Raw genomic sequence first — 21,689 nt, 5'->3', positions numbered from 1 at the left:
TGTAGTCCTTCCCAGGCTAGTGGTTTTTGCCTGTTTTCAGATTTTGAGTTTTATCTGTACATCTGTATGTTAAGGATTGTCAGAAATTGTATGAGCTTTAATTATGATTCCTGTATTGTTAATCTTTAGTACAGGAATTTTGAGTAAGTTGAGACATTTCTTCTGCTTAATTTGAGCCAATAGAATATAGTACTAGCTTAATTTTTTTTTTTTAATTAAACTTTTTAGTAAGTTCTTGGAGACGTGCTGATGACAGGAAAGATGACCGGGCAGAAGAGCGGGACCCTCCTCGTCGAGTTCCTCCCCCAGCTCTTTCAAGAGACCGAGAAAGAGACCGAGACCGAGAAAGAGAAGGTGAAAAAGAGAAGGCCTCATGGAGAGCTGAGAAAGATAGGGAATCTCTTCGTCGTACTAAAAATGAGACTGATGAAGATGGATGGACCACAGTACGACGTTAAGTCTCAAGATAATGGATTTAAACTGGTGTCTTAAATAGGTTTGATCACATTCAAGGATTATTATACTTGTGCTTCAACCAATCTAAATTGGATTCTTTAATGTTGTTTCACCATAACACAAAAAGCATGAACTTGTATTAATCCTATATAATAGATTGATCATGCAGCATATCCACAGGAGGTTGGAAAAACCATGCCATTTTCTGGAATTTAAGGGTGTTGCATTATTTCATCAATCATTTGTTGACAAAAAAGAAAAACTAAAAAATAAATTTAAAATGTGAACCTTCAGGTATTGAGTAACACCTTTATCTTGGTATAGAACTGATATATTTTTTTTGATTTTGAAATATCTGATATTAATTTGGAAAGAAGTAAGGTTCTATTAAAATATATTTGAAGACCCTTTAAAGCAGTGAATCTGAAACAATTTTCACACCTTTAAGTGGTTGATATGTACCTATTTTAGGTATTTTGAGGTATTTACCATAAACTAAATTTAGAAATTTTTTAGATTCACTTGAAGTAAACATTACAAACATTGGATACGGTGGGGTTTTCTTTAGATTTTACTTGAGAGAAGGTGAGTACAAAGCAATTTGCAGTTGTTGTAATGACAAGATTACTGCGCAAGTGTGAATCCAAACAGTATAGCTTTTAAATTTTAAAGCATTTGGTAAACTATCGCTGAGTTTTTTTCTGTTGCCAATAGCAAACTGCTTTTCCATTAATGGAGAATTCATGCCTTTCAAGCATTTTAAATATGACAATATTTATAAATGTATGGTTTGGAGGAATCGTTTAAATTCTCTTTCCTAATTTTCTTTCTCTTGAAGATAGATTCTTTCAACAAGTAATTTGTAGTAATGACTGTGTTGACTTCAATTTTGGAGTGCAGTAGCTATGTTAAAGATTAACTATTTGGTCTCATTGAAGCCAACACAGAACTTGCTGCTGTGTTTTTTCTTCAGTGATAAATAAAATACTTACAGAATTTGTTTTAGTGTTGATTTGTGGTTATAGTATTTTGTTTAGAATGGTAAGTTTGCATATTCAGTTGAGTTTACTTGAATTTTTATCAGTGCCATTAAATGTCTGTGTTTAGTATCAATGAAAATGAACCTAAATGTAACAGAAAGCATATGTGGCTAGGATGTCCCCCTAACATGTCTTCCTTTGTTAATGCAGGAATTCCTTGGTTTCCTTGTAACGCTGTCCTCTGAGTTTGTGTGTGCATGTGTGTGTTTGAAGTACCACCTTGGGTTTTCACCTGAAATTAGAAAAATCATAGTTAATCTGAGAAAATGTTACAAATTCATCATGGCTGTAGGCACTTATTTCTGTTACTGAGTAGTGGTGAGAATTCCTGTTGGTACAGCTGTAGGGCCAGAAGAGGGAGTATTGATGCTTTTTTAACTTAACCAGATGCAGCCTTTTTTGTTTGATGTTACCAGTGATAGAAATCATTTTAAACACCTTAGTATCTGGTATTTCAAATACGTAGAAGTCTTTAAAGGTCTTTCGTGGGGGAGAAGGACTTTTCTTTCATAACAAGAGAATTTCAGATCAGTGATTATAAATGGGGCAGTAACCTGCTAAGAGTTTGTTTCCTGGAGAGTAGATCTGTACGTGTGACATCACAGGCAAGCCCCAACAATTTATTTAATCAGATTTGTTCAGATGAGTTACTGCTGCCTACGTTAGAGTTAGGTTACAAGGCTAGTCAGCAAACCCATCCTTTCTGCTCAGTCTCCCGTACTGTTCTCCCAAGTTCTTTGTTCTGGGAGTCAGAACCCAAGTGCAAGAGGAGGGCAGAAGAGTCTGATGCTGTTACTTTGTGATCCTGCTCTTGGTTTCCACTGTCCAGGCCATACAACTCTGTCTACTCCCATTAGTATTTACCAACAGGTGTTAAAGGAAAGCTGAACAAGCAGCCTACTCACCGATCTGTGAGGTGGTCTTCCATGTTCCTGGTGGTTTCTGCAGTTTCATTGAGAGTAACATTGCTGTTAATACAGATAGATCCAGTAGTAGAGACATCATCGGTCCAAAAAAGACTTTGCATCTCATTAGTTATCCATAGTGGCTACCGGGAGGTGGTTGGCATCTGTAACGTGTGGGACGTTTTCATGTAAAGAACTGCCTGTGGTTTTGTTTTTTTTTTTAACCAAAGACACTGACCATAGATTGATTTATAATTTTATAAGTCTAACTGAAATACATGGGGTACTATGAAAGGACTGTTCCTTGAGTGGCTACGATTAGAAAATCAGGACTAACAAACTTTTCTTTGTCTGGAAGCATATATATTTGTGATATAATTTTAATATGTATAATTTTGGTTTAATAAATCAAATCTATGACAAAAGTTGTTCTCATCAAAGCTAATAATTCTGCAACTTCCAAAAAGGACTTTGTAGGAAAATTAAAATACAAAGAAAAAAAAAGCCACTAGAAACTTTGAGTCTGTACAGAAAAGAACAAGTTAAGACAATCTGTACCTCTACAGTTGGAGAAGCCCTTTTGACTATTCCGTTTTGTTTTGCTACTTAGCCAAGTATGCAGCATGTTCTTATGAAGATAATTTTGTCATACTTTGTATATTTCTTAAACTTTGAAAGATTGGGTTTCTCTAAATGTAATTTTGCAAAATGTTTAAAGTTCCACATTGAGTTCCAAGGATTTTTAAATGAATTTGTTTACATATACTTTTCATAAGAGAACCCTAGAAAATTAACTATAGTAATACTCTGCATTTTAACTCCCAGTATTCATTGTCAGCTGGAAAACCTAGGCAAATCTGGCACAGGGGCTGTGAACATGGGGTACTTTTTCTCTTTTTTGGAGACAGTCGCTCTGTTGCCCAGGCTGGAGTGCAGTGGCGTGATCTGGGCTCACTGCAACCTCCGCCTCCCGGTTTCAAGCAATTCTCCTGCCTCAGCCTCCTGAGTAGCTGGGATTACAGGCGCCCGCCACACCACCTGGCTAATTTTTGTATTTTTAGTAGAGACAGGGCTTCGCCATGTTGGCCAGGCTGGTCTCCTGACCTTGTGATCCACCCACCTCGCCTCCCAAAGTGCTGAGATTACAGGCATGAGCCACCACACCCGGCCTGAAAATGGAGTACTTTAAAAATAGATGAATAGTGGCTGCCTGAGTAGTTGACGAGAGGGTCTTCTGGATACCTTTTCCAATACTCTCCGGCCCTCAGGAAGCTCCAGCTCAGTATGTTCTTAGTTCTGGTAAAATAGCAGTGTCAGAATATCTAACATTAGGCACATCTCATCACAGTGACTCCCATATATTGAGGCTATGCCAAAGCCTCATGTTCAAGACCTTTGGAAACGGTCTGTAATTTGACGAAAATACAAAGTAGCTAAATTGATCTTACCACCTGGCTAGCCCTTTTGGCCTAGAGAATGCGCTGATCTGTTCATAGTGGTCCTTTTGAAAAGGCAGAACACAAGCAGTGGGAGAAGTAGGAGGATTCATGTTGACCTTAGAAACTTCACCCAGAAGGTGAAGCTAATTTAAACCGGTATATTTTCTAGCAAAAGAAAGGAGAACAAGTAATTACATGGTTTCATTAAGCTACTTAATTTAGGCCCAATCAGATCTGCAGTTCTCTGGTCTGGGGTTAAGACTAGCAGAGTTGGATTATTTGTCTTTCCTGGCTAAGAAACAGTGTGCTTTCCCCCTGCCCCCAAGTTCTTGATATGCACCTTTTCTTTGACCAAAAAGACAGCTATCGGGTATTTACCCCACCCTCTAACACACCTTCAAATGAAGGCTCCTGATTGAGTTAATTTGCTGTGGAGGAAGCTGGCTGTTTAATATGAAAGCAGTCTAACTTCTAGTAGCCTAGCTAAATCCTACTGGGAGCCTTATACACGTAGACTAAATCTCTTGCTGGTATCTTCAGATAGTAATGCATTTGTGTATTTCAGATGAGTTCATCTTAATTCACTTCTATTTTTTGCCTTCTATTGCCTTGATTGGCAGGTAGCTGCATTCCACAGTGTGGCATTCAGTATGGTGGATTTAAAAGGGTGGGAGGGTAAAGTAGGGGTTAGGAACTTTTGCCCAAGGATCAGGTTTAGTCTTGCTTATGGGTAAACTGGTGGGGTTCCGGAAACGGACATGGGTCTTCCAGTAGGAGTGGGAACATGAAGGACCCCCAACAATTCCTTTAATTAGTGCTTATTCTGGTTTGAGCACTGCCTGTATTAAAGTCAGACGCAGCCCACGGTGGAACCTTCTTGAATACGAGTTAATACACGAATAGCTCAGAGCTAGAGATCCATCTTCTATTTGTTTGAGAGGCAACAGCTGGAATGGGCTTTCCTCCACTAGGAACCCCTGAAATTGAGCAATCTAGGGTGAATTAATACTGCTGTCTTACCTTCCTCCCTTTGATCCTAGTATCATAAACGTTTTTAAAGAACTGGAAGTGGGTGTGTAGAGAAAAGGCCAAGTAGGAAAGTTACAGGTGAGATTAATGAATTCATACTGTTACTGTATAAATACACAATTTTTTTAAACAGCACCATTTCCAAGTTATACACAATATGATTATGACTTGGCACAACTTTTAAATGTGGAAAAGGCTAGTTGCTAGTTCAGTAATAAAATACCTGGTACATAGAACGATAAGGAGCTGTATTCTACCTGCTACACATTGTGCATTTTACACCTCCAGCTAGGACAGAAACAAGCCACAAGGAGGGAATACCCGCCCAAATTAATACTGGAAAGTTTACAAAACCTTCACTTCTCGTAAGGGTGATGCTACCAGCGGCTTGCTTCACCTGGAATTAGAGTAACTGATTTTTAAGGACAACTGAGAATATTAACTCGCTTCAAACAATAAAATAAGTCATTTTGCCGACATTTCATAAAATCGCCAGTTTTAAGCTCAGTTCAGAGGCTTTTAAAAAAATATTCTAGACCTAGTAAAGTGCCTCCATTCATAAAATGAAACATCCAAGATTGAGACAATTTCATACTGATGGGCATCTAAAATAGGTCGACGTATACAGTAAATAAACAGCGCCTCTAAGTTGCCATATTTCAGTTAGTGGAATACACACCCAGCCTTCGCCGTTCTGGATGTGCAAACTAGAAACTGAAGACAAACGGGGATTTCAGCGTCTAGTCCCAATTGTTCAGCACGGAAGTACTCCGCACGGTCGGCTGCTTTTCAAAAACCACCAGGACGACGTCCCACGTCGAGCCGACCGCTGAGCCGCACGCCTCCCCACGGCGGGGGCGAGATGGTTCGCAGACCTAGCGGCGCGAGGGGCGGCGGCGACCCTGGGTGGCCAGGAGCCCGGGCCTTCAGCGCAGCTTCTTGCCAGGCGGGCCGTCCCTGGCGCTGCGGGGCGGCGGGCGGGCGGGCGGCGGCGGCACTTTGGAGAGCGGGCAGTACTTGATGGTGTGCGCGTTGTCGCCGCTGGCGCCGCACAGGGGACACGTGTAGCGGCGCAGCACGGGGCACAGCACTCGCCCGTCGGGGCCCTTGAGGATATGGGTGGTGTAGAGCGCCATCGCCTCCTTGTTGTTCCGGCAGAACACGCACACCTGCAGCTCGGGCTTAAGCAGCCGGGCGGCCGCCGCCCCGGAGGCCGCGTGCAGCCGGGGCTCGGCCGCCCACGCCGGGGCCCGCTCCTCGCGCGGCGTCGCCTCGCTGGTAGTGGCGGCGGCGGCGGCGGCGGGCGCGCAGCCCAGCAGCACGGCGGCGGCACGACCCGCGAACGGGCTCAGCTCGGCGAAGCGCTCCTCTAGCAGCCCGGCCTCGGCGGGGCCCGCGCACAGCTCCAGTGCGCGCAGCTCCAGCGCGCTCCCCAGGTAGCGGCCCCGGGACCCCGGCTCGTCGCTGTCGTCGTCGTCGTCGTCGTCCTCGTCGTAGTCGGGCGGCCCCAGCGCCGGCCCCAGCGCCCCAGGCCCGGCCCCCGCGTGGGGGGAGCAGCAGGACGACGAGGAGGAGGAGGGCGGGGAGCCGCCGCCGCCGCCGTTCCCACCGCGGGCGCAGCCGAAGCGCGGCTCGCCGTCCACCGCTTTGGTGATGAGTGTGGCGAGCCCCAGGTAGTCGTTCCAGGAGCTGAAGGGCTGCGGGTGCGCCGGGCCCGGGGCGCTCACGTAGCGGGCGCTGGGCACGAGCGCCATGGGCGGGGGGGCGCGGCCGCGGCGGGGCGAGCGGGGCGCCCAAGGGAAAGCCTCCATGGGCGGGCTGCGGGCCGCGCGCCGCCTCCCCGCCGCCGGCGCGGGCCGGACGGAAGAGATCCGCCGAGCCTGCCCGCCGGCCTGCCGCGGGGTGGGGCCGCCGCGCCGCCTTTTATCGGGCCCGCTCCTCCCCGCCCCCCGGCCTCGCCGCCGCGGCCCTGCCCCCTGCGCTCCCCCGCCCCGGCCACCTCGCCCGCGCCCCGGACGGAGGCGGAGCGGAGGCGGGCTGGCTGTGCGCGCGCTCTGCTCCGGCCCGCGCGGCTCCCGCGCCCCGCGCGCTGCGCCAGCCTCGCCGGCTGTCGGGCGGCCTTCATTCTGGGAGGGGGCGGGCGAGGCGCCGCCTCGGGCCGTGGAGCTCATTGGCTGCAGACCGGAGCCCCCCGGCGCCTCGGGCGCCGCTCCGGACGCTGATTGGTGGGAACACGGGGAGGGGGCGTGTTCTCCGCGCAGCTGGGAGGTGAGGAGAAAGTAGGGGAGAGAAGGGCCGGGGAGGGACGGCTGCTGGGGCCTGCCTTCGTTCGAGCGCCGGGTCTGGGCTTGGAGCAGGTGACCAGGCCTGGGTCTCCTCGGCCTGGTGGTGAGGCCCACCGAGGACAGGGGTCAAGGTGGCCACAGGTTTACGTCCCCACCTCCCAGCCTTTAATGGCCCCAGGCCCGCATCGTGAGAATCTCCGCTATCCACCCCCTTCTCACCAACATCAGCATGAAAAGCTGGACGCGATGGAAGGATGCAGCTCTCCCATCACAGCCGCCCAACCAGCCAGTGGCTTCCGTTTGCACCGCGCGTTGCAGCGCTTTCCCCTGGGCGAAATCCACACAAACCCTGAGGTTCGGGGAGGCTGTGGTTCCTGCCGCGGTAAGAGCGGAGGGACGCAGGACTTTCCCGCTGCACGCAGCAGCCTTCCTCCCAACAGGTGCTCAGGGACTTCAGCCAATGGGTGGCCGATAACCGGTGACTTAGGTCGGGGCTGGGGCTGGGCCGGAAAATCTCATGGCTGGAGAGCCTAGGACAGTGTCTGGGATGTGTGTGTGTGTACCCCCTCGCCCCAGAGGCCTGAGTCAAAATGTGGGTTGTATGTGCAGTTTGAAAAACAACCTGTATTCAATGTTATATTTTGTCTCCTTCCTTCCTTCCTTCTTTCCCTCCTTCCTTTTCTTTTTTTTTTTCTTTCCGCATCCCGGGTTCAAGCAATTCTCCTGCCTCAGCCTTCCAAGCAGCTAGGATTACAGATGCCCGCCACCACGCCGGGCTAATTTTTTGTATTTTAGTAGAGACGGGGTTTCACTATGTTGGCCAGGCTTGTCTTGAACTCCAGACCTCGCGATCCGCCCCCCCCTTGGCTTGCCAAAGTGCTGGGATTACAGGCGTGAGCCACCGCGTCTGGTCTCTTTCTTTCTTTCTCTCTCTTTCTTTTTTCTTCTTGATTTTTCTTTTTCTTTCTTTTTTTTTTTTTTTCTTGAGACAGGGTCTCACTATGTTGCCTAGGCTGGTCTTGAACTCCTGGCCTCAAGCGATCTTCCTGCCTTGGCCTCCCAAAGTGCTGGGATTACAGACATGAGCCACCACACCTGGCCTCAACATTATAATTAAATACTTTGAAATGAAGAAAACATGTTGTGTAAAAGTCATGGAGAATAAGAGCCAGAAGATGAGTTTTGATTAGGAAGATGGCAGGTGGTCTTACGCTTCCCAACTTTTTTAAAAATTGAAAGTAGGAAAGGCTTTAGATACTGAGGGCTCTTCTAGGACAAAACCTAGAACTGGGATCAGGAAAATGCCTCCCCTGGCAGGTGGGCCCTGGCAGAGTGGGCTTCATGGGGCAGGTGGGGGTTTCCTTCCCCACTCTGGACCATGCAGTGGCTGTGGAAACAATGAGCCCTCATTAGGCCTGAGGCCACACTCATAGGTCTTGGCTGTGCCCAGCAGGTTTAGAATGGCTCAGCAGGGGATGCCCAGAACCTAGTGCTGGCATTGGTTAATATTATAATGAATGAATGAGGGAATCAGAATGTCAGCATGGGAAGGGATCTTTAGGATCATTCTGTTCGATCTTTTCTTGCCTTTTTTTTTTCTTTTTTAATAGACAGGGGTCTCGCTATGTTGCCCAGGCTGGTCTTGAACTCCTGGCCTCAAGTGATCCTCCTGTCTTGGCCTCACAAAGTGCTGGAATTACAAATGTGAGCCACTGCACCCAGTTCTATCCAATCCTTACAGATGAAGAAAATGAGACCTAGAGAAGAGTAGGATTTCTTTTTTTTTTTTTTGAAACAGAGTCTCACTCTGTCACCCAGACTGGAGTGTGATGGCACGATCTTGGCTCACTGCAATCTCTGCCTCCTGGGTTCAAGCGATTCTCCTGCCTCAGCCTCCTGAGTAGCTGGGATTAGAGGCATGTGCCACCATGCCCACCTAATTTTTGTATTTTTAATAGAGATGGGGTTTCACCATATTGGCTGGTCTCAAACTCCTGACCTCAGGTGATTTGCCCACCTCGGCCTCCCAAAATGCTGAGATTACAGGCGTGAGCCACTGCACCCAGCCAAGTAGGACTTCTTTCAGACCACAGTGACTATGTGACAGAACTAAGACTCTGGTCCTGTTACTCCCGGCCAGGTGGCCTTCTCATTACACCCTGGACCCGCAAGGTATCTCAGACAATAAGCCTGTGCATGCATCAGCAGAACTCTAAGAACTCTAAGGCAGAACACAGGGGAAGCTGGAAAGAAGTGAAGTGAGGTGAGGCGATATGGCCTTGGCTGGGGCCCCTGCCCTCAAAGAGCAATCCAGGGCTCTGGCTGGCGGGCGCGGGAAAGGACTTGAAGCAGTGAAGTGAGGCCTGTTCTGGCCGCCTCTCTGGGTTAGGGGTTAAAGATCCATGCTTCGGCCTCTTCCTTCTAGCCCCCGATGGTTGATGTAAGTCATGAAACCAGGCAGTAATATTCAGCACTTGCCAACCCAGATCCTTTTCCAAGTTTGTGTTGGCACACAAGGTAGAAAGTCATTCCTTTATTTCCTCCCCCTCTCCACCAAAAATAAATAAAAGAACCTCCATGCCGCAGGGCTCCTGCAGACGCCTGGCAGGTTTGCTGACCCTGAACTCGGAGCTTTTACCACGAGAACGCCAGCCCCCCAGAGTGGTACGAAGATGATTATTCTATGAATGGAAAATTCCGCTCGGTTCACACGGCCCTGCAGCCTGCATCCTTTCAAGATATGCAGACTTTTCAAGCTCTGAAGATGGGGAGCCACAGTGCTGAGAATAACTTTGGCAGGAAAAGTTTAAAATTGCCAGCTGCTGTGTCTGATCCCCCTTGGTCAGGCCAGAGAGGCGATGGCACAGAAGCGGAAGCCTTCTTGCCTCCCCACGTGGTTTTCGGCCCTTGTGGTTGTATGGGGAGAATAAAAACTTTTAAGGGATAAGAATAGGAACAAACACCTTGGCTGGGACCTGCAGCCTGGGTGTGTGGGAAGTGGAGCTGGGATGGAGATGCCCCAGAAGGAGGTGGAGAAGTGAGTGTGTCTTGGGGTCCGCCACAGACTGTTTCCCCAGGCCGCTCCCCTTGACTGCTATACGAGGTGAGTAGACGTTTGACCCAGGAGGGAAGTCGGGAAGTGGAGGCTGAGTGCATGAAGGCTTTTGTCCTGGAGCACACGCTGGGCCTCGGTACCCTGGGAGCCTTTGCTCTCAGTGACCATAGAAAGGCCAGTGTGGGCACTTGGCCCAGCTCTGGGTTAAATAAACAGTGACTTTTATCACCCAGCAACAGGCCTCAGCCTGGCTGTGAGCTCTCTAGCTCTTTGAGGTGCTGGCACTGATTTCAGAGATGTTCTTGGCACCTCTGATGAAGTCTCACTGCCTTTTGCTCACTTTCCAGGAGTCTGGAATGAAACAGATGGAAACAGCCAGTCTGTGAACGTTTCTTCAGGTATCCGGCAGAGGTGAGAAGACAGGTGGGCATGGGCTACACCTCAGAAGTTAGAGGGTGCTGCTTGGTTTCTTCTGGAGTGGGGCCTGCCTGGCACAGGCTGAGGGCTCTGGCAGGGCAGGGGTGGGTGGTGGGGAGGGTGCCTGGGTTCTGTGCTCCCACCTCTCTGCGTGGCCCCCAGCCTGGGCCATTTCCTTTGCTGGCAGCAGAACTGAACCCTGTGAGGCAGCTCACAGACCTCAGGCTCCTGAGGCTCTTCAGAAACATGAGGTCAGCCTTGGGGAATGAGGCAGCTTGGCCGGGGTCCAGGCGGCTTATAGAGATGCTGTTTGTCAGGCTCTGGGTTCCCGCTGACCCCCTGCCAGCCCTTGGCCAGGGACAGGAGGTGCTTTGGCTCCCTCAGCTGTGGGCCTGGAGGTGGGTGAGGCACATTTGGGCACGAGGAGCCCTCTCCTGGCTGACTTTGTCCACATCGTGGCTCTGTCAAGCTCAGAGAGTCCTGGGATGGGGCTCCTGCCCTTTGGGGGGCTTGGGCTTAGGGTCTGCTGTTGTGGAGAAGTCATATGGTGAAGTGGGGAGAGCTTACTGGGCCTTGGGGCGGGGTTTGCACCCTGGCCCTGGTGCAAAGTCAGGTGTAGTGGACAAGGGACTTAACCTCTCTGGGCCCCAGATGCTGCTTCTGGTCAGTGAAGGGCTCTTGTCAAGTAAAATGGCAGCCACTCCCCCTCCTTGCTGACTTAACTTTGTTCTGATTCCCTCCCTCAGCCTCGGGGCGTAACTGTGACAGGTTTAAGCCATGCAGAAACATCCCATTTCCCCTAGTCACCACTGGGTAAGGGGAGGGCTGGTGACCCATTCTCGCCTTGGAGATCTCAGCGGACATCTGCTATCTGCTGGGAGGATACTGGGAAGGGGTTTGCTTCCTTATATAAAAAGAGGGAAGAAATAAAGACCCAGGGCCCTCACCTTCTTCAGCTCACGCTATAGAGCTGAAGTGATAAGGCTTAAGGACACAAAGCTGGCGCAAGGTGACGGCTTACCAGAAAAGTTAAAACAAAAAACAAAACTTAGTGATATTTTTGTTGATGACTTGGTGACTTGTTACACGAGGTAATTAAACATCTTTATTGTTTCAGCCACTTCAAGTCAGGTATCCTTTTATTTATTTATTTATTTATTTGAAACAGTGTCTCGCTCTGTCACCCAGGCTGGAGTGCAGTGGCGTGATCTTGGCTCACTGCAACCTCCACCTCCCAGGTTCAAGCGATTCTGGTGCCTCAGCCTCCCGAGTGGCTGGGGTTACAGGTATGCACCACGATGCCCAGCTAATTTTTGTATTTTTAGTAGAGACAGGATTTCACCATGTTAGCCAGGCTGGTCTTGAACTCCTGACCTCAGGTGATCCACCTGCCTTGGCCTACCAAAGTGCTGGGATTACAGACGTGAGCCACCACGCCACATCCAGGTATCCTTTTATACATGCAGTTGACTTCATTCTTAATCAAGCTTGTCCAACCTGTGGCCTGCTGGCCTCATGTGGCCCAGGACAGCTTTGAATGCAGCCCAATACAAATTTGTAAACTTTCTTAAAATATTATGAGATTATGCACAGACCTTTTTTTATTAAGCCCTTCAGCTGTCATTAGTGTGTTTTATGTGTGGTCCAAGACAGTTCTTCCACTGCGGTCCAGGGAAGCCAAAACATTGGACACCCATGTTCTAAATGAAACATGTAATACTGTGAAAAAAAGTACATTTGGTTATTCTGTCGAAAAGGTAGGCTACCATATTCTGGCCAGGTGGAGGTGACGACCATGTCAGAATTATCTGTGTGTGGACAAGGCTGGACGAGGATGTGGAGAATGGGAAACGGGTGCCGTGGTGTCGCCTCACACCCCCTGCCTGGGGCTAAAGTCTCCCAGCTGGTAATAATACCACCACCATCAGCACCAGGTGCTTGACATGCACCATTCCACGTGCCCCGCACCCCACACCCTGCCCCGCAAGGCAGGTGCTCTGATGACCTTCTGTTGGAGATGGGGGCAAGGCTCAGCATGGAGCCCAAGGCTGAGAAGCTCAGGAGCAGCAGGGCTGAGATTTGCACCCGTGTTTCTCTCACTCCCCGAACCTGGGTTTGTGCCTCTTTGGACTTGGATGCACCCGGTCATTCTTGGGACTTCTGGGGTCCAGATGTGGGGGAGACTGGCCAGCAACACACAGTGGCAGGGGCAGGAGAGGATACATTCCAGTCCGTGTCAGCAATGTCCCCTGAACAAAACCAACCCCGTTTAAAAGCAGTCTGGGTGTTTCTGTTTATCCAGTAGTGGGTACTTTGGTAAGGTGAGTAATCTTTTCTCCCTCCAGCACTTGCCCTCCTCCCTGCCATGTGGTTTTCTTTTAGAAATCTGGAGTGTCCCAATTTTGTTTAAAGCAGGAGCTGCCTGGAGGCTGACAGGCAGAAGGGCAGATGTCCCTGGGCTGATGATGCTGATAATAGCAATAACAGTAGCTCACAGGTGCTGAGCCCTTACCGTGCACTAAGCATTCACTCATAATTTCTGAAATCCTCCCAGCAGGCCTACGATGATAAGCATTTCACAAAAGGGAAAATGAGGTTTTGGGAGGCTAAAAGCATGCCCAGCAGCTCACAGTTAGCTGGTGGGTGGCATTTCTTCAAGGCCTGCACTGTTAACCCTCACACCTCCTTGATCATCCCCCGGCCCGTGGATACTCATTCATTTGGAATTCACTACATCCGGCCTCCCCACCTCCTCCTGTGCTTCCCTAAATGGGGCCATCAGCCTTCTCTCACCCGTCGTCAATCCCTGCTGTCTGCAGGGGAGGGGAGTAAAAAGCTGACAGGAAGGAGTTACACATAAAATGGTAACCTGTAGATTGAGATTGTTCTCCAACAGGTCTGAGGGCGCTAGGCAGAGGGAGGGGAAGCGGGGATATGAGGGCTGTGGAAAGGATGGGACCAGACTGCCAAGCAGAGAATGCTATGTGTGGCTCTGCAGGTTGTGTACGGTTCTGCAGGTTGTGTACTGCACAACCGCTTCCCATCTAAGGGGGCACCTTTACTTCATAGACATAGTAACTCTGTGATCGTTTTCTGGTTGACGTCGAGTAAAGTATCTTCTAACGAAATCAGTATATTATGACACTTTACTGACAGATGAAAAAAGATACCTTGTGGAAGAAGTGTCTTTTCCTAATTTGCTCAAAGCCCAAAGCTTTGGCTCTGGCCGAGGTGTGAAATGCTAAGCTTCTTGAAGGCAGGCCTCAAGTTTGACATTAGTACCCCTTTTCTTGTTTCCTCATTCTGAAGCTTCAGGTGGAGAGTCTCCTGAATTGAGCTGATCAGGTGCTGGGCAGAGTTCTGCCCTGTTACTGGTGGATCAGCTGCCCCTTGGGACTAACATTTAACTTTATTTTTGAGAGTCTTGCTCTGTCGCACAGGCTGGAGCACAGTGGTGCGAGCTTGGCTCACTGCAACCTCTGCCTCCTGGGTTCAAGCGATTCTTCTGTCTCAGTCTCCTGAGTAGCTGAGACTACAGGCATGCACCACCACGCCCGGCTAATTTTCATATTTTTAGTAGAGATGGGGTTTTGCCATGTTGCTCAGGTTGGTCTCGAACTCCTGGGCTCAAGCAGTCCGCCCGCCTCACCCTCCCAAAGTGCTGGGATTAGAGGCGTGAGCCACTTCGCCTGGCCGGGACTAACATTTCAAAGATTGCTCAAGTCATTTTAGCCATCTTCTTCTGGTCTTACCTGATTTTCACTGACCTTCTCCCAGCCGTCCTGAGTTCTCCAGGGATTTTGTGTGCTCGGAGCTGCCTCTCCACAGTTGTGTCTGTCTTCAGGCTTCTACGGCTTAGTGACTAGAAGGCAGGTGGGCCCCAGGGAGCAGATGGAGGATCCAAGCTCTGTATAAATTGAGTAGCCTCCAGCAAAATCAGTTCCTGTCTCTGGATCTTAGTTTTAAATTTCAGTTTAAAATAATTGGGTTGGCCTAAGTGATTTCTTAGCCCTTTCCATCTCTAAAATTCATTTATTTTTCATCAAGGTCTGGGGATAAGTGGCAAATAAGACTGACGTACTTCTGACCTCATGGAGCTTACATTCGAATTGGGCAGACAGACAAGTAAACAGGCGATGACACTTGGTGGGGGCAGGTTCGCTTCCTGTTGCGGTTGTAACAAATTACCACCCACGAAATGGCTGAAAACAACACATACTGATTTTCTCAGTGCTCTAGATGTCAGAAGTCCACAGTGGGTCTCACTGGGCTGAATTCCCTCTGGAGGCTCTGGGGGGGAACCTGTTTCCTTACCTTTCCCAGTGTCTGGAGGCTGCCTGCCATTCCTGTGGTTCGTGGCCTCTCCCTTCTCAAAAGCCAGGGATAGCAGGTAGCAAGTCCTTTCCACGTGGCACCTCTTTGTTCTTTCTCCTGCCTCCCTCCTCCACCTTCCAGGACCCTGGTGGTCCCATTGGGTTCACTGGGATAATGCAGAATGTGCAGAATGATCTCCCAATTCTAACATCTTTTTTTTTGTTTGTTTCTGAGACAGAGTCTCGCTCCATCACCCAGGCTGGAGTGCAGTGGTGCAATCTCGGCTCACTGCAACCTCTGCCTCCCAGATTCAAGCGATTCTCTTGCCTCAGCCTTCCGAGTAGCTGGAATTACAGGTGCGCACCACCACGCCCAGCTAAGTTTTGTATTTTTAGTAGAGACAGGGTTTTGCCATGTTGGCCAGGCTGGTCTCAAACTTCTGGCTTCAAGTGATCCACCTGCCTCGGCCTCCCAAAGTGCTGGGATTACGTGTGAGCCACTGTGCCAGGCCCTTATTCTAACATCTTTTAATTAGCAACCTTAATTCCACCTGGAACCTCAGTTCTCCTTGGCCATGTCAGGTAACAGATCCACAGGTTGTAGGAATTAAGATGCCTTTTGGGGTCATTATTCAGCTTACCACGGGGAAAGTGCAGAGGGCTGTGAACTCCCTGGCAACAGCACCCCACCCACACACAGGTGTGTCATGACTCCCAAGACCTTGGCATAGCCAGAGTGCAGCTGGGCTGGGGAGGTCAGGTTTCCTCTGTCAGTCAGGACCTGACACAGTACAGGGGAAGCTGTGAGGTGAGGGAGCGCTACACAAAGTGTGTGTGTGTGTGTGTGTGTGTGTGTGTGTGTGTGTGTGGCCCTCAGGCAGATGGAAAGTGATTGCAGAGGAAGGGTCTGAATTGCAAAGAGGATTAGTGAGCAAAGAAAGGCGTACTTGTGTGGGAGACTCAACATACTTAAAATATTAGGTTGGTGCAAAAGTAATTGCGGTTTTAACTCTAATGGCAAAAACCACAATTAGTTTTGCACCAAACTAATAATAATGATGTTATTTAATTTGTCATTAAAACAAAAAAAGAGCCAAGTACAACAAAAATACCCAGCAATAATAGAACAAGCATCAGAAGTGAGAGACTGGAGTGAAGTGCTCCAAAATCCTTATATTGTTCAAGGAGAGGGGAAAGATACTAACTTTAATATTTTATAACCTATGGGAAATTTCAAGAATTACAGAAGTAAATATCATAGCATAATGAATTTTTTTTTTTTTCTGAGCTGGAGTCTTGCTCTGTTGCCCAGGCTGGAGTGCAGTGGCGCTATCTCGGCTCACTGCAAGCTCTGCCTCCCGGGTTCATGCCTTTCTCCTGCCTCAGCCTCCCGAGTAGCTGGGACTACAGGTGCCCGCCACCACGCCCAGCTAATTTTTTGTATTTGTAGTAGAGATGGGGTTTCACCGTGTTAGCCAGGGTGGTCTCGATCTCCTGACCTTGTGATCTGCTCACCTCGGCCTCCCAAAGTGCTGGGATTACAGGCATGAGCCCCCGCGCCTGGCCAGCATAATGAATCTTAACCCAGTTAACCCTTAATAACTGGCTACTCTTATTTTTAACTATCTCTGCACCTGTTTTTTTTTTTTTTTCCCCTATCTCTCATACTATGGATTATTTTGGAGAAAATCTTGACTATCAATATTAATTAAATTTAGATTTTGAGAGGTTAAGCATGTATGTTAACATTTTTAGGGAACCAATTTGGAAAAAAAGAGAAAGGAAATAGAAGTTATAACTGTCTTTTTTTTTTTTTTAGACAGGGTCTTGCTCTGTCACCCAGGCTGGAGTGCGGTGGCATGATCACAACTCACTGCAATCTCAACCTCCCCAGCTCAGGTGATTCTCCCACCTCAGCTTCCCAAATAGCTGGGACTAGAGGTGCACAACACCGTGCCTGGCTAATTTTTGTATGTTCTGTAGAGACAGGGTTTTACCATGTTACCCAGGCTGGTCTTGAACTCCTGGGCTCAAGTGATCCACCCTCCTTGGCTTCCCAAAGTGCTGGGATTATAGCTTTCAAAATAATAGATGTAAAGAAATGGAATGAGGAGAGGATAATAATTATAAAAGAAAGCATGACAGAGGGAAAAAGAATCATATAAATGGTAGAACAAATTGGAAGTACACGATAAGATGGTTGAAGTACATTCAAACATACAATTACTGTAATAAATGTAAATGGACTAAATATTTTTATTAAAACACAAAGATTTCAGACTGGATTTAAAAATCTGCTATATGTCCTCCATAAGAAACTAATAAAACATAAGGATACAGGAAGGTGAAAGGTAGAAGGTTGCAGGAAGTCATGGGAGGAGACACCACCAATGAACAGCTGATGTTGCTGTGCCAACAGCCAACAAAATGGACCTATGGCTATGTAATGTGAAAGTTTCAGTTTACCAGGAGGATATAACAGTTCCAAGGTAATATATACTTAATAATTTAACTTCAAAGTATATATATAAAAAAACTGATAGAATTGCAAGGAGAAATAGGAGAAGTAGACAAGTCTACATTAGTGGGAGATGTGACAACTCTCTTGTAGGTAAAGTAGACAATATTATTAAGGATGTAGAAGATATTTAGTAATACTGAATAATGATATGTATATAATTATATATACATATAAATACACAAACACTGCCTTGAATAACTGCAGAATTTACATTCTTTTCAAGCACTCAGAACATTTATAAAAGTTGACTGGGGCCAGGTGTGGTGGTGCATGCCTGAAATACTAGTTATGTGGGAGGATCACTAGATCCCAGGAGTCTGAGACCAGCTTGTGCAACCTAGTGAGACCCCGATCTCTTAAAAAAAAAAGTTGATGGGATTCTGTGCCATCAACAAATTTCACAGGTATTAACAAATTTCACAGGACTGGTGTCACATAGGATTCTCTGGTCACAAGTCCATTTCATTAGAAATCAACAATGGAAGAAACTAGGAAAGGATACAATACAGAGAAGTGAAGGAATTAGTGAAATAGAAAAGAAAAGATATGATAAATGATTGACAAAGCCAAACAGTCGATTTTTTTTTCTTTTCTTTTTTTTTTTTGTAGAGGCAAGGTCTCACCATGTTGCCCAGGCTGGTCTCAAGCGATCCACCTGCCTCAGCCTCCCAAAGTGCAGGGATTACAGGCATGAACCACTGTGCCCCGCCTAAAAAAGTTGATTCTTATAAAAGACTAATAACATTAACAAATATTTAGCAAGATTTATCAAGAATAAAAGGCATGACAAACAAACAATTCCGTGACTATAGATACTTCATCAATTTTAAGATGTGTCCAGGAGCAGTGGCTCATGCCTGTAATCCCAGCACTTTGGGAGGCCGAGGCGGGTGGATCACTTGAGGCCAGGAGTTCGAGACCAGCCTGGCCAACATGGCGAAGTGCCATCTCTACTGAAGATACAGAAATTAGCTGGGTGTGGTGGCGGGCGCCTGTAATCCCAGCTACTCGGGAGGCTGAGATAGGAGACTTCTTTGAACTGGGGAGGCAGAGGTTGCGGTGAGCTGAGATTGCACCACTGCACTCCAGCTTGGGTGACAGAGTGAGACTCCGTCTCAAAGAAAAGAAAAAAAAATTAAAAATGTATATGAAATGGGCAATCTGCTAGAAAAGTAAAACTCAATAATTTAAAAACCTCAGTAATCCTGTAACCAGTTAATAAATTTAATCAGAGTTAAAAATTTCCCCACAAAGAAAACACTAGATCCAGATGACTTTGAAGATAAATTCTGCTACTAAAAAACAAAATAATTCCAATTCTACACCAAACTTTTATAGGAAAAACATCATTTTCTAATTCATTTTATGAGGCTAGTATAAAGCACAAGAAGTATAAAAGAAAATTACAAACCAAACTCATTCATGAACATATGTGTAAAAATCTGAAACACAATATTAAACCAAATTAGTAATGAAAAAATATATAATTAATCAAGTCTAAGATGAATTTCCCTCTAGAATGGAATCTTGGTTTAACATTAGAAGTCAATTAATGTAAGGCCAAACTCAGTGGCTCATGCCTGCAATCCTAGCACTTTGGGAGGCCGAAGTGGGTGGATCACTTGAGCTCAGGAGTTCAAGACCATCCTGGGCAACATAATGAAACCCCATCTCTACTAAAAATACAAAAATTAGCCAGATGTGGTGGTGCAGGTCTGTAGTCCCATAGTCTCAGCTGCCTGGTACAAGAATCACTTGAACCTAGGAGAGGGAGGTTACAGTGACCCGAGATCATGCCATTGCACTCCAGCCTGGGTGACAGAGCGAGACTCTGTCTTGAAAAAAAAAAAAAGTCAATATAATTCACCACATTCATATATTAAAGAAAAATATGATTACCTTGGTAGTTACAGAAAACACATTTGATATAATTCAACATACAGTTATGATTAAGACTCTTGGAAAACTAGAAAAAGAAGGGGGTTTCTTTAATTGATACAGCGTATCTACAAACCTTGTAGCAAATATATTTAACAGCTCTAATCATCGTGTTCCTGGAGGTTTCACAGGTCCTAGCTACTGTAGTATGGCAAGAAGAAATAATTAACATTAAGCGAATCAGGAAGGAAGAAGTAAAACTGCATAAGATCATATATGTTTTCTGTGTAAAAAACATAAGCACTACAATCAAGTGTTAACATGAATAAGAGAGTGTAGTGAGTTTGCTGGATACAAAATCAATACATAAAAATTAATTGCATTTCAATATATCAAAACAAACAGAAAATGTGATTAAAATATTATTTATAATGGCATTAAGAAAGCTCCCCAGAGTGTTTTATCCAATTCTGCCCACTCCTTCTCATCTCCTGTGGTAGGTTTAATTTTACCCTTTCCCTGGGTCCAGCTTTCTTTTTTCTCTTGAGACGGGGTCTCTCCCTATTACCTAGGCTGGAGTGCAGTGGTGCCATCTCGGCTGACTGCATCAGCTTCCCAAGTAGCTGGGACTACAGGTTTGAGCCACCAATGCCAAGCTAAGTTTTGTATTTTTTTGTAGAGACAGGGTTTTGCCATGTTTCCCAGGCTAGTTTGAACTCCTGAGCTCAAAGTGGTCCTCCTGCCTCGGCCTCCTGAAATGCTGGGATTACAGGCGTGAGCCATGGTGCCTGGCCTCTGGGTCCGGCTTTCTACTTTCTGGGGATTCCCCCTCCCTACCACTCCCAAAGTTTGTGGTATTATAGTGTTAACTGTAGTTCTGGACTGGGTTTTCTCTTCTTTTATCCTGCTCTGGAATGTAGATGTTTAATAATTCACCTTCTCTATCCTTCCTCAAAATGTGGGATAACACAATGACTGTGGCCATGGTTGGAAATTAAACTTGTTTATGCAAAAAACAAAAACAAAAAACCAAAACCAAAACCAAAAAAAAGCTCCGCATAAAGAAAGCACCTGATTCATCTGACTTTTCAGACAAGTTCTATTCAAGGAATATATATATATATATATATATTTTTTTGAGACGGAGTTTCGCTCTTGTTGCCCAGGCTGGAGTGCAATGGTGCGATCTTGGCTCACTGCAACCTCTGCCTCCCGCGTTCTCCTGCCTCAGCCTCCTGAGTAGCTGGGATTACAGGCATGTGCCACCACGCTTGGCTAATTTTTTTGTATTTTTAGTAGAGATGGGGTTTCTCCATGTTGGTCAGGCTGATCTTGAACTCCCGACCTCAGGTGATCTGCCTGCCTCGGCCTCCCAAAGTGTTGGGATTACAGGTGTGAGCCACTGCGCCCAGCCTTTTTTTTTTTTTTTTTTTTTTGAGATGGAGTATTGCTCTGTAGCCCAGGCTGGAGTGCAGTGACTTGATCTCAGCTCACTGCAACCTCCGTCTCCCAGGTTCAAGCAATTCTCCTGCCTCAGCCTCCCGAGTAGCTGGGATTACAGGTGTGTGCCACCACACCCGGCTGATTTTTGTATTAGGGGTTTCACCATGTTGGTCAGGCTGGTCTCCAACTCCTGACCTCATGTGATCTTCCCACCTCGGCGTCCTGAAGTGCTGGGATTACAGGTGTGAGCTACTGCGCCCGGCCAGGAATAAATAATTCTAATCTAATAAACTATGTACGAGACCTTTATGGAGGCAATTATAAACCTCCATTGAAAGAGATTAAAGAAAACTAAACTGGGGATATGCCATGTTTGTGTATTAGAAAACTCACTATTATATGGTTGTCAGTTCTCCCAAATACACCTATTTAGATTGAATGTAATTCAAATCAAAATCCTCACTTTTTGTGTGTTTATGTGTGTGTGTCAAATGTGACAAGCCAGTTCTAAGGTTTATATGGAAAAACAAAGACCAAGAAAGTCAACACACTCTTGAATAAAAAGAACTAGATGGGCAGGGAAGGGGTGGGGCTTGCCATGCCAAAGATAAAAATTATTCTAAAGCTTTAATAATTCAGATGCTATTGACCACCCGTAGATTGGTTGACTATGGACCAGCATTAGAAGTGCAGAAGCAGACCCACGCATACAAAGAAACTTGTTCTGTGGTGGGAACTTGATCTATGTTGGACTTTACAATAGACAGCGTTTGGTAATTGAGAATCCTTACGGAAAAAAAAATCAGACTCCTACATCACATTTTAGATAAGAATCAATTTCAGGTAGATTAAAGACTTATCTGTGAAAGGCAAAACTCTAGCTTTTAGAAGACAATATGGGACAATTC

At 46.8% G+C, this 21,689-nt stretch overlaps 2 protein-coding genes and 1 long non-coding RNA gene across 4 annotated transcripts in view; 2 read left to right on the top strand and 1 right to left on the bottom strand.

Moving 5' to 3' along the window:
- EIF3A (eukaryotic translation initiation factor 3 subunit A) overlaps positions 1–1,452 on the top strand; it is a 49,448-nt gene extending 47,996 nt beyond the window's left edge. The window contains exon 22 of the mRNA XM_009245839.4: positions 229–1,452. Coding sequence (XP_009244114.1) covers positions 229–458 — 230 coding nt within the window. The 3' untranslated portion in view covers positions 459–1,452. The remainder of the gene's footprint in view (positions 1–228) is intronic.
- Positions 1,453–4,978: 3,526 nt separating this feature from the next.
- On the bottom strand, positions 4,979–6,776 carry NANOS1 (nanos C2HC-type zinc finger 1). Its single transcript, XM_024253346.3, has one exon. It carries the CDS (start codon positions 6,678–6,680, stop codon positions 5,796–5,798), a length of 885 nt encoding a protein of 294 aa, XP_024109114.1. The 5' UTR covers positions 6,681–6,776; the 3' UTR covers positions 4,979–5,795.
- A 134-nt stretch (positions 6,777–6,910) lies between these two features.
- LOC134762083 (uncharacterized) overlaps positions 6,911–21,689 on the top strand; it is a 250,069-nt gene continuing 235,290 nt past the window's right edge. The window contains exons 1-2 of one of the 2 annotated variants that reach the window (XR_010141631.1): positions 6,911–7,137; positions 10,557–10,632. This is a non-coding gene — a long non-coding RNA (uncharacterized LOC134762083). The remainder of the gene's footprint in view (positions 7,138–10,556; positions 10,633–21,689) is intronic. The other variant, XR_010141632.1, reaches the window with a different exon arrangement.

The sequence above is a fragment of the Pongo abelii genome, chromosome 8, assembly GCF_028885655.2.
Source record: "Pongo abelii isolate AG06213 chromosome 8, NHGRI_mPonAbe1-v2.0_pri, whole genome shotgun sequence".
Lineage (NCBI taxonomy): Eukaryota > Metazoa > Chordata > Mammalia > Primates > Hominidae > Pongo > Pongo abelii.
This window is presented reverse-complemented; position numbering and strand designations above follow the sequence as displayed.